This window comes from Carassius gibelio, chromosome B23, assembly GCF_023724105.1.
Source record: "Carassius gibelio isolate Cgi1373 ecotype wild population from Czech Republic chromosome B23, carGib1.2-hapl.c, whole genome shotgun sequence".
Lineage (NCBI taxonomy): Eukaryota > Metazoa > Chordata > Actinopteri > Cypriniformes > Cyprinidae > Carassius > Carassius gibelio.
In genome coordinates this window covers 14,574,088-14,587,552 of record NC_068418.1, presented here as the reverse complement: position 1 = coordinate 14,587,552, position 13,465 = coordinate 14,574,088, and the positions used below count along the sequence as shown (strand labels likewise).

General features: G+C 37.1%; 1 protein-coding gene across 3 annotated transcripts in view; it reads right to left on the bottom strand.

Annotated features, from left to right (window-relative positions):
- LOC128012159 (caM kinase-like vesicle-associated protein) overlaps nucleotides 1–13,465 on the bottom strand; it is a 38,574-nt gene that overhangs the window by 6,008 nt on the left and 19,101 nt on the right. The window contains exons 2-6 of one of the 3 annotated variants that reach the window (XM_052595211.1): nucleotides 9,264–9,288; nucleotides 2,521–2,627; nucleotides 2,218–2,349; nucleotides 1,805–1,879; nucleotides 348–486 (exon numbers count right to left, since the gene is read on the bottom strand). In XM_052595211.1, the coding sequence (XP_052451171.1) occupies nucleotides 348–486; nucleotides 1,805–1,879; nucleotides 2,218–2,349; nucleotides 2,521–2,627; nucleotides 9,264–9,288 (478 nt within the window). Of the gene's footprint in view, nucleotides 1–347; nucleotides 487–1,804; nucleotides 1,880–2,217; nucleotides 2,350–2,520; nucleotides 2,628–8,627; nucleotides 9,213–9,263; nucleotides 9,289–13,465 lie in introns of those variants that run through there. The other 2 variants (XM_052595212.1, XM_052595213.1) reach the window with 2 other exon arrangements.

The window sequence follows — 13,465 nt, the reverse complement described above, 5'->3', positions numbered from 1 at the left end:
TTATGAGGCAAAGATGACTAGGCGTTTGATTAATATAACTGATCATCATTTAATACTCTGCAGACAAAAACATCCGCAGCACACACATAAACAATAACATGTTAACACAGAGTTACAGCCTTATTATCACACATTCACTGTTTCTTTGTATTAAAGTAAAAAAAATGAACCAAAAGCATCAAGGTATCATTACAAATGGCCTGTCTTTTCAATTTCATATATCAACCCAGTTGCATTACATTTAATGCACATGTTGCACTCCATTATTGTATTATACACCATGCATATGGCCTGCACATATATCATTTTCATAGACAAATAATATATTAATATGATTGTAAACCCACCTTTAAGTTCCTGTGTACTATGTTGAGGGAGTGAAGGTATGCCGCTGCTTCTAAGACCTGACGGATCACATTGGCAGCATCTCTCTCTGTGTAGTTCCCCTGGTCTAAGATCCAGTCAAACACATCTCCTCCTGTGGCCCTGTGACAAACACACAGTCACAAAAATAAATGAGAAAAAAGAGAGATCTGAATATGTTTGTAGAGTTAATTTCTGTTTATTCTTTATTTATTGCTTATTCATACTTAAAGGAATACTTCACACCAAAATGAACATTTTATCATTAATCACTCACTCCCATGTCGTTCCAAACCAGTAAAAGCTTTGTTCATTTTAGGAATACAATTTAAGGTATTCTGGGTGAAAATCGGGAGGCCTGACTGTCCCATAGACTGCCAAGTAAGTTACTCTGTCAAGGTACAGCAAAGTATGAAAGACATCGTCATAATAGTCCATCTGCCATCAGTAATTCAACCGTAACGTAATGAAGCGACAAAAATAGTTTTTGTAAGAGAGGAAAACTAAAATAATGACTTTATTCAATAATTCCTTTGTCAACAGTCTCCTATGTGTCTCTCCATATCACTGTATGCTGCGTTTGCTCTTCTTTATCATCCGCGCCACAAGGATGCACTGTTTTCTTTGAAATCAAAGCTAATTATACGTAGAAACAGCGCATTCTCTGGCACGGCTGACACAGAAGAGCATAGGTTGCATATGGTAATATGGACTTACTTGGCAGTTTATGGGACATTCAGAAGCCTCCCGGTTTTCAACCAAAATGTCTTAAATTGTGTTCTTAAGATGAACAAAGCTTTTACGGGTTTGGAATGACATGGGAGTGAGTGATTAATGACAAAATGTTCATTTTGGGGTAGAGTATCCCTTTAAGTTATTGATGGATTATGCCCTGGACCAATGGGTCATTTTTGTGTTTGTTTGTGTGTGTGTGTGTGTGTGTGTGTGTGTTTTGTAAAAATAAAAATCTTAGAAAATGATCTAAATATTATAGATGTTTCATTTACATCAAATTGGGTTCTTGCTCTTTGGCTTGTCACCAAACAATAAGTAAATTAATAACACAGTGCTATATTAGAAGGATCTTGGTTAACCATTACATAAAAAAAAACATCCTGCAGGCTAAATATAAAATAACTTTTAAAATCTTATTGGAAATAGTAAATGACTAACTGTCTAGAGACTATATTTCTTATTATAGTTACTCATTACTGTAATCTTAATAGCTCTAATAGCATGTCAATGTCATTCATGCAAAAGCAGATGACAGGGTTTTAATAGACTGTAAACCTGGCAAGATGTGGATATTTGCATGAAGAGCGGTGACAGAAGAAGTGCTTTTTTGGAGTGATGTTCTGATGAAGAGAGATGTCTTCTTGGCCTACTGAATGACACCGGGAAGGGAAAATGACTGATCATGGCAAACGGAGGTCAGACTCACAGCTCTTGTATGATGAAGAACTCTTTCCTGGTCTCGAATGCATCAATCAGCTGCAGGATGTTTGGGTGTTTGACCCTGGAATAAACACATCATGGCAAAAAGCTGAATAGTTTCTTTATCTCACATTTAAGAGAAAAGTGCTTCAAAGAGAGTTAGAAAAGACAGAAATAATCACACTAAGGGTGATGCATACAGCATCTCTTAGCCTCTCCATCCTTAAAGGACTACTTCACCCTGCTACATTTACAATTTCGTGCTCCAGAGTTTAAAGAAAATTTGAGGTTTGAAATGACACAAGGGCAGAATTTTGATTTCTGGGTGAACCATCCCTTTAAATTTTTTTCTTCGTTCTCTCTGATCAGCACTCTCACGAAACCCTACATCATCTGTTGACGTTTTGAGTCACCACATACATTTTCAAGATCATGATCTCATTCTTGGCTGCCTTCCGCACTTTCCTGCCATCCTTCTTGAGGAATTTCTTGCACACATAGACCTTGTCCGTCTGTCGTTCCTTTACCAGGCACAGCTCGCAAAATTCTTTGCTGCAAAGAGAAATTATTCTGAATGCTATATTTTATGCTGTAAAAATTACTGTGACAAGCACCTATCTATTAGGAGAAATTTGTCTTAAATTAATGTTTATTGAGATCATGCATCTGTAATTGATGGATTGGCTTTCTTAAGGCTATAATGGCAGATCTATGCACACTCACGCCTTGAGGACCTGTCCAATCTCGTATTTGTCAGTAATGTCTGACAGGCTGTTGTATGTCCGCCCATCTCGCAGAGCAAGGCACCCAAATGGCATGACAGCATCCACCTGCCCAGAGGAGAACAAGCATACACATACACATACAGCCATCAATCTCAATAAAACTAATGTCATTCACTCTAGAGGAGCATGCGTCTTCACAAACTAGCCTCACCATGACAGGTCCCACATAGAAATTGCGAAATGCTATTGAATGCTGTTTCAACACGACTGAAAAGAGATTTTCAACTAACTTCAAAATGTTTGGAGCATTAACTGGAAATATTGGACATTATTCATCTAACATATGCAGAACGATTTCTGTGTAAAACATTATTGTTGAACAATCCATTCCTTCATAAATCGGCCCATCGGACAGAATATGACAATTTGCTACACAGAAATGAATTCTGCTTGTGTTTCATGAATAAGGCTCACTGATTATAAGACACTTACCGGAAGAAGGATGCAAAATAGATTTGGAAAACCTTAGGGATTTTAATTTTTAATTTTAAACTAAGACTCTGTAAAAGGAGATATGTTTAGCACTCAGAAAATGGTTTTAAGGAGATTTTGTTTTCTGTTTATTTTGGGTTAGCAGTTTCCCCCCCAACCAACTCTTTTAAAATGTAGGGCATTTCTGAATAAAGTATAAAATGCTGTAAATGCTTCTAGCAACACAATTAAATAAACAAGTGAATAAATGAACAAATAAATAAAATTAATAATGTATCAGGGTTGTAGTAACAGGTTTGCAGATTTTGCCAAGATTAAGATGTCACTCACTAGTGACTAGCTAGTATGGGACCAAATGTTAAAGTTAATAATAAACATATATTTTCCATATTTGCATAATAATAATAATTTATTATATACATACTCCCTATTATATACATCACATGCATAGATAGCAGTTTATAGTAATATATAACAGTTATGACTCCAAAGAACACAATTTACATAATAATATTGGTTCCCGTTTGTGAAAATGTGTCATATAGAAAAAGGTTTGTGTTAGATTATTATCTGATGTATTACACAATGACAAGATCAGACATATAATGCTCAAGTGAAAATAATTCAACAGATGGTTGAGAGGTTTGTCTGTGAGGAGAAAAAGAAGATCTTTAAGGAGGAGCGTGTTGAGAGTGACAGCATCTGCCAGCATCAGAAGACAGAGCGCTGGTCTGTTAGCTGTGTAATCCAGCTCCGGCTCCGGCCCCTGCCCCTAATCCCTAATCCTTCACATGGATCCATGCAAGGGAGGGGTCGGGATACAGTAGGAGAGGTCGGGAACAAGAGAAAGATTACATAACTGGAACACTGTGTGGGACTATGCTGATTTCACGCTGAATATCTCATATGAATGAACTGGAATATTGCAATATCTGTTTTGTCTGCTTAGAAAAGGAAGGGAAGAAATTAAAACCTTCCATGCACTTCCAGGCTTGTGCTTGACAGCTGTTCATCCTACGGCAAAGTCAATATGGCATTCTTACTCGTACTTCGGAGATATCATGTCTGTTATATTTGCATAGCTATTTCTGTTACCTGCCTTCTGGTACCACACAGACAACCCCATAACAGCCAGTTGAAATGAAATTGTGCCACGATGGTTTGTATGTGACAGGGCTTTTAGAACATTTCCGCATTTAAATAAACTATGACACCCAAAAAACATGTTACAAGAGTGCCCTGTTATTCATGGGGTTTATGACTAATTTAAGATGTAGTCAATATGAGAACAATGCTTTGGTGTTGTACATTTTGAGTGGATAATATTTCATGTGCAGGTCGCTACAATAACAAAATGCTCATCCATGAACAGAATATTAGAAACTGTAAAGGTCAGTTTTTTTTTAAGCAAATGAAACGGAGGGCTATTTTCAAAATGGACTAATTTCCTGATTCAGATGGTTTTGAGTTAACTTGACCCCAGTCAGACACATTTCTTAAGAGTCCTTTACATAACATGTCTTACTGTGTTCAAATTAAACTAGATGGGGCACAACAGAATGAAACCCAACACATGGCTCTCCAGACTTGTTTCAAAAAGTGAAACTATATTTAACTTGACATGCTATCTTAAAAATGCAACACTCATGTCAGAGCTGTGGCTCAGAGGGTGGTGCATTGCTTCTGAAATATAAAAGGGCTGAAGAACGGGGATCAAGTTTGGCTCAGTCAAATCCCTCTCTATCAAACAAAATAAATCAAATAAATATTTATTTACAAAAATAAGTAAAAACTTTTAACTAATAAGAAGCATGCTTAAATACTTTCAAACTTTCAAATACTATATTTATAATAAATACTTAAATAATAATAAATAACTTTAAATAAACTACATACAGATAGATATGAAAGTATTAAATATATTTTTTTATTTAAAGATACACTATGTAACTTTTTTGTTTGACATTAACCAAATGTAAATAATGAGTGAATACATCTTAAAACAATCTTGAGAACCGTGTTAATCCCTAACCTTAAATCACAACACCAAGCTTACAATAATTGTTCGTATTTTAGAATTATCAGGACAAATTTCCTAAGAAACTGTATACTTTCATTATTCGTCCATGTTTATGTCTTATCCGTAGGGATGTAATGATTCCCCAACTCACGATGTGACACAATTCACAATACTGATTTCACAATACGAATTTCTCACTCTTCTTTCCACATTTTTTTTTAAATGAAAAGATATTTCTCAAAAAAATTATGCACGTTTCTTTGTGATATTGAAATATTGCATATAACAAAACTAAACTGAAATTTTAAAACAAATCCCAAATCAAACAAATAAAGAATACAAATGATTCTTTAAATTCGATTTTATAATCTCAAAATGTAAAGCAAAAATAGAATAGTCTGACTTCAAATTTGTGAAATTAGGCTACATAAAACATACGTGAACAACAAAAACAGCAGACTGGCTGCATGAGATGCAAATTCACTCTCTTCCAGCAGGTGGTGCTTATGGAACAGCGCCAATATAGTGTTTCCTTGCTTGCTGCTTTAACCAACACTGCACTTATAAACACTACTTCAGTATACTTTATACAGAGACAAGATGGAAGGAAAATGCCATCAAAACTTTTCTGAAGGTTCCCCTTAGAGATACATTCATATAAACCCCCACTTCTGTATCACGACTAGTTTAACATTTCAACCGACTGGAATCGTCACACATTTTTTGCCATTTTCAACTGGCTTAGGGTGCATCTCTACATCGCTGTCTGTAAATAAAGGAAATAAGGCTACTACTGTATTAAGTGGAAATGGCTTAAAGCCACAACAACTGAATCTCTAAACCAGTTACTAGTTTGTTCTATTTGTTTACAAATAGTTTCCACCATTATCTGATATAAATAGCAGTCATTTAGTCTGACATTAGCATTGGCAAACTTTTGTAACATTATTTTAAAACTACAGATTTCAACAAGTTAATTTACTTTAATAAGAACTGACTGATAAGGCGATCATCTGTAACTATCTACACAGCCTGTGTGGCTCAAACCATAAAAATTCATCCAGGCAGAATAGCAAGCTCCTGTTATGCCCAAAACAATGTTCATCAGCAAGTTTTCTAGTCTTATGCCTCAACCACTACAGGGCCAAAAGTCATACAGTGTAGCTTTTTTTTTTTAAAGAAAAAATATAAATAAGACTAGTCATTGGAGGATGGCAAGCTGATTATTGTGGCCCATCTGTAATAAAGAGGAAGTTGTATGTTTTGAGCCAGAGCTGCTACTTCCCTTCTACAGGCACTTTTTAACACTCTTTCCGTATGGCATGACTATGCTTTATATATTTACAGCAAGCGTGGATTCCCTCCAGAGATGGATGCAAATACAGAAGGTGACCGAATGCTTACATTAGGGTAGTGATGTGTACTTTTTGATTGGAACCTTGCACTAGAGTGACGGATCACATCTCACAGCTCTCACTCATTAGTTGCACTCAATACGAGCGTGTGCACTGCGTTACAGGACTCAGGTGCAGCGTAAACGTACTGAACTGCACATCCTTCTCTTTGCGGTGTGGTAAAAGTCGATCTTGTTGAGAAGACATTGTTAATGTTCCATTATGGGACACATTGGGATGAAGGATTGCTGTCTGACAGCGTGCGATTTCTCAGATCGGTTCTGGAAAAAATGTATGTTGTTTTAATTGGGGTCCATGCATATTCATAATGGCTATTTTTGCATACACCCACGCCTTACATACACACACACCAATATTTGCACCCAAAATTAGCATTCAAACATTCTCCTAACTCGCAGAAGGCAACATTTCCACCGGAGACGGAGTTCAAGAAAGATACGAAAAGACAAAGACAAGGCAGCGACAAAGGGCTTTAGGGTTGCCTTCTACAAAGACAAGCTTGCAACAGATTCCTCCCTCCATCATTAAAGACCACGAGACCCCCAACCATCAGCCTTTCCCAAGACACTCCTCTGTAAAGCTATGTTCTTCTCTCTTCTCTCTGTACTGCTCTTATTAAAGCAATGAATCTTCATCTCTAGAGACACACACATTAAACACTAGATCCAGTCCCACAGGATGGATGAGGATAGAGAGGAGCTGTGCTGTTCTCCAAACACATCAAATCCAACCGCGCACACACACCGCCTCACAATCCAGCACAGCAACAAGTTCAAAAGTCACAGCATGGAGTGTAGAAGTTTGATGTCCTCCCTTCTTCCCCTTGCTTAATCTGGTGCTAAATTATAGCGTGCAGTCCCACGTTCTTGTCTCTCACAGACAAACACCATAATCATTATCATCCTGCTGGGTTTATTATGCATTTGGTGTTCTGAAACTCAAATTTTGGCACCACTAGGTGCAATATTTGCCAGAGCCTCGGCTCAAACCTCAGATGTAGTGAAAATATTGAGAAAAGACTCATTCGAAATAGTAAAGCAAATATTCTGCCTTTGGTTCAGTTTATTTGTTACAATTACATGTCATGTTGGGGTACTGTATCACAGAGCATTGTATGGGAAAATGAACACCATTTACACTTGGCACAGATTGGAAGAAGCGATCTTTCTTCTGTACTGTGACATACATCCAAGTGAAAGGGATTATTGAAAAGAAAAGAACTCATGGACTTCAATTTAACTTGGTTGTTGATTGGATGGAGGCAGATATGAATGCAAGATTACAGTCGACTTTTAGAAAGGGACGGGTTTATATGGACAAAATGATTGGAGAGGTCCAGACATATGTCATGATTCGAAGTCTGACATTTCACCGGAAGATATAGAATTTCCATTAAAAATGTCAAGGTCAAAGTATTTAGAAAAACAATTATGAAAATGGACAAATTGTTCACAATGGATGAATCATTCACGATAAAAAACAAAATACACTCTGAATTGTTTTGTGAACTGAATTAAATGATTCCCTCAAAATATCTGACTCGAATGCAGGGGCGTATATTTTTTATAATATATTTTTTTAATATATTATAATATAATTTATATATTATATATTTTCGGTCAAGTGTGTTCGCATAGATGTTTTCAGGAGCTGGTGTGAATAAATATAGACTTAGACTCAAAGAAACAGAATTGTCTGCGCATGATCTGACGTTTTATTCGGACCCAGAAGACGAGATGAACATCTGGACAAAAGCGTCCAGCTATGCTGTATGAAAACAGTTGTTTTCACAGAAAAACAGACACTTTTGGAAACACGAACATTAAACATACGATTGCGACAATATGGTTTTTCAAGTCATCTCCAGCAGGTAATAAATAAATTTCTGTCCCCCTCACTTCTGAAAAGATGGCTACGCCTCACAGACATTTTAATTTCCTGAAAAAAAGTGAGTCACTAGAACATTCTTCAAAATGTTAGTCTTCTACTGCTATAACATACAATACTTCTTGTGTTTGCCTGACGTCAAAATGATACAGATCATGTGCAAAGTTTTACTTTTTAGAATTTTTTCTGCTTTATCAAGATGCAGAAACACGCTGACCTCTTTTGGTCTGCTCACTTTTGAACAGATCACCTGTGTAAACACAGCCTTGGATAAATTTTTAAGTAACTCACCCATGACTTGGTCTGACTCCAAAATCAATAACGTCCAACTTTACTGGTAGATTCCTGGAATGGACTTTGGCATGAATCTAAATGGGGCAGTATAACCCCACCCAGGCTGAGTGAGTCCAGCTGGGCTGCTGCTTGAAGCAGCTGGATGCTCCACAGATCAGCAGAGGGAGGAGGGAAGGGCTCTCATTCACACACAAGATGCTCATCCAAAGGACGGAGGCTCAGAAATCTGGAGTTGATGCAAAAGGACAGCTTCCATACAGGAAGGGCAGCATAGGCCTGGATTAAATCAATCTGTTACCCTTCAGGTGGAAAGCTATGAATTGACCAGGAATCGTGCCAAAGACATGGTTGTAGGTTTTGCCAGTTTCTGTAGGTTTGTACATGTATGTGACTAGAATGAGGGCCTTATCCCTGCGTTTAAGTGCACATAGTTGAAGACACAGGTAACACAAATAGGAAGGAGAATATATTGAAAAGAATTGGGAGAATTCTTAGCAGGGAGAGAGGAGATATGGATGAGAAAATAATAAATAGAGCAATAGACTTGAGGATTGAAGGTTAAAAGCGTGGTCATGTCACTGTGACTGGCTGATTACTTATGAAAAACAGGGATATTTTGTCATATTTACTCACTCTCATTTTCTTCCAAACCTGATGTCTGTGGGGAAAAAAGAAGATATTTTGAGAAATGTGTCAACTGTCCATAAAATGAAAGACAAAGAAAAAACTAAATTAACTAAATTTCAGTGAATATACCAAACAGATATTTTTCTACAATGTTTTACACAGCAGAACAGTCATACAGATTTACAACGAAATGGGGACATAATTTATATTTTTCATTTGGTTTTGATACTTTGGTTTTTATTTTTATTTTTTTAATAATTAATTAGAATTGTATTTAAGATATACATTCTACTATTACATTCATTCTTGGGAATCAAATACATAACCTTGGAATTTTTATAACCATGTTTGACTATTCAAACCATAGTGAATACACTATTTAAATACATTTTTATTTTAATAATTAATATAAATATATACAAATATTGTCCTACAAAAATTATGTCTTTTAAGTGAAAAACTGCATCATGGAACTAGAAAAAAAAAAAACTCTACCACATGCCACTGACATGTTTGTCATACTCATGTGGGAAGGGAAAGAAATCTAAAAAGAAAACTCCAAATGTACTGTAAAAATCAGTTCAGTGATTCATGAGAAATGTTAAAGTATCCATAATGGTATTTTGAGACTTGTGTAGGCAGAGGAGAGGAACTCATTGTGTTAAAAGACCGTAGGTACAACACGACTGTGGGAGGACAGATTTTGTTCATCAGAAAGACAGAAACCATCAAAGCTTTCATTCGTCTTCCTGTCTGAGTCTTCACTCAGCTCCTATTGTCTTTAATATTAAGTGGAATCTTTACCTGTGATGACACAAATTGATTTCATTGCGGTTTTGCCACAACATAATGAGGGACTCCTGCTGCTCTCTGTAGTCGCTTATGCCTCTGAGAAGCTAATGCAAATGTTGCATTACTTTTTTAAGCCGTTTGCCTGCTCGCTGCATGAGCGAACGCTTTGCCCAATTATAATCAGCGATCTCCACATAGTTCATAGTTCCCTCATCACTGAACTGTCTGCAAGCAACAACAGAGCAAAAAAAGATTTGCACCCGCCTTTTTAATAAGCAAACTTAGCTCAGTGCGCCAATGTAAATTAAAAATTTACTCAGTCTGCAGGAGGAACGCCTGGTGTATTTATTTATTTTTGGTCAGAATTATGGACATATTATAAAACCAAGCTCCAAAACAAATGCAAATGAAGCCTTGTAAATGGATTTCTATGAAATGATGCTCGTACCATGCAGAAACCCAGAACTGCAAACAGGTCCCACTTCTTTGTGATTAAATTTTTTTTTTAAGTTACATTAAACCCATTAGCGAAAATCAAATATAACCAAAGACATTTAGCGCTAGAAGACGGGCTTATTGCCGATCCAGTACAGCAGGAGATGCGACTATTGCTCCGGTTTGCTATATAACGAGTTTTTAAAGCATGCTGGCAGCAGCGGTAAAAGGGCTCTTCATGAGACCCTTCTTTTAGCAATTCTGTTGCTTTTTTAACACGGATGCCTGTGTCCTAGCAGAATCTAAATGAGATCCCTGGGGTCTCGCACAGCCGGGGCCACATACAAGACATCCACATCATTACCTTTCTCTGTCTCTCTACAGGCTGTTCTTCAGCTATAGATACTTTATATCTCCCAGTGGGAGACAGTGGAGCTAAAACAGGAGTTGGTGTTTGTAACCTTTGGTCAATAGACACCTGCGGATAAAAGCGCCGATTGACTGAAGCAAAAATCTATTTGACAAGTGACTAACAGCTATAGTCCAAAACTGAGATATAAACACAGGAAGGATTGCAGACGAATAAAACATTATGCATTATTCTTGTTTGATGATGGATTGGCAGATTTCCATTAGATGGATTGAGAAAAATGAACAAAACAGGTTGTGATAGGGAGTTGGGAGGATAAATGTGCGTTCGGTTGCTATTGTTTATGAATTATGCATTAGCATTGAGTGGATTACCGCTGAAAGGCAGCATGGCAACTCACGCTTAAATGCAGTAATGAGAAAAAGATACACTTGCTTACCAACTAACTGTGACTTTAATTCAGCATTATGTACAGACCTTTGGGTTGCTCAGTGTTTTGGTCTGAGATGTGCTTACTCAAGTGAACATATACATAACACGCCCCTACACACACATACACACGTTCAGGCACAGACAGACACGTGGTCACTGATGGTTTGAAAGTCTAATGATTATGTTAGTAAGAGGGGGATTTGTGCGACCCAGAAATTAAAGCCACCCACAGTCACTATATCCAAATATTCAGCTGCATGATGAGTGTAATAATGGGGTCAGATAATACATTTTTAATTATTATTCTTTCCTACACCAAAAACAGTGGTATCTTGACATTGCCCATATTGTAGAAACTTAATTTTCTGTAAAGTTGATTTGTATCGTAAAAAGCATTATACAAATAAACTTGAATTGAATTGAATTTCATTTTTGTCCAAGAATTTTTTTTTACAGTAACTATCACATAGCACCTGACTAAATGTTAATGACAATGACAGAGGAACTTTGGCCTCTCTATCGCCATCTGTGGCTTAAACATAAATCATCATAAACAAGATATTTGTGAAGTTGTTTTTTATGGCAGTTGTGTTCGGCATTTTATTAGTTCATGCGAATCTGCCCTTCCTTCCTCCCACTGACAGTAAAAAGATTGTCTGACAAGGCATTTTTCTGAAAAATATGTCATCTCATCAAACAATTTATCTGCCACTATAATAGCCTGGATCTTTTTTCATTACTTGCAAATATGAAGCAGGGACAAATTATGTAAACTTGAAGGTCCCCACCAAATCCAACAGAATTGTTCAAAACTGTAAGGAAATCAATATTGCAAACTTAATATATTAAGTCAGGGTACCCTAGTAAAACAGTAATAGGGTTACATTTATTTCATGCTAAATATAGTTCAAATCTATCAACTTGATTACTGCTTGGGACTTACTAATATAAAAAATGTATAACTAAATCTTATTTGGAATAATGCTTGTGCACAATGCACATTTCTTAATATTAAACCTAAAATGTGTTTTAATGTCACTATTAATGAAAACGGCAAGTTTTTTATTTATTTTTATAAATAAGAATAGAATAGAATAGAATAGAATAGAATAGAATAGAATAGAATAGAATTTGAAAATTCTCGTTTTTGAAAATGGCTTAAGATTCAGCTGCTTGGATTGAGATAAGTAGGTTGTTCCACCAGCTTGGGACAGTCCAGGGAAAGGTCTGTGAGAGTGATTTTGTGCCTCTTTGGGACAGCACCACATGGTGTTGTTCAGCTTCTGGAGGGCACTTAGGTCTGAATTTTTAAGTATAAGTTTCAAGCAAGTTTTAAGTATATTTGTGAAGCGCCAGTGGTTGTCTTGTAGACAAGCATCAGTACCTTGAATTTGATGCGAGTGGCTATTGGTAGCTAATGCAAGCTGATGAAGAGAGGTGTGACGTGAGCTTTCTTTGGCTCCTTGAAAAAGACTCTGGCTTCTGCATTCTGGATCAGTTGCAGAGGCTTGATAGTACATGCAGGACGGCCCTCCATGAGAGCAGTCTGAAGAGAACAAGAGCTTGGACAAGGAGTTGTCGGTCTGCTATGTTAGGAAGGGTTTTGTATAAGGCATACCTGCAGGACTGGGCTGTTTTAGCAATATGGTCTGTAAAGTTTAACTGATCATTCATAACAACTCCAAGGTTCCTGGCTGTCCTGGAAGGAGTTATGATGACCAACCAAGCGGTATAGAGAGGTTGTGATGAAGTGCTGGGTTGGCTAAGACCACGAGCAGTTCTGTCTTAGCAAGGTTGAGTTGAAGGTGTTAATCCTTTATCCAGCCAGAAATGTCTCTCAGACAGGCTGCAATGCGAGCAGCTACCATCGGACCATCTGGTTAGAATGAGAAGTAGAGTTGAGTGTCATTAGCATAGCAATGATAGGAAAACCAATCCTTCTGAATGAAAGATCCTAAAGATGACATGTAGATGGAAAAGAGAGGTGGTCCTAACACTGAGCCTTGAGGAACCCCAGTAGCAAGAAGTTGAGACTTAGAAACCTCACCCCTTTCAAGAGACACTGAAGGACCTACCAGAGAAGTAAGACTGAGACACCCATCTTCATGAGGGTGGACAGGAGGATCTGGTGGTTAATTGTGTCAAAAGCAGCAGACAGATCCAGCAAGATGAGTACTGA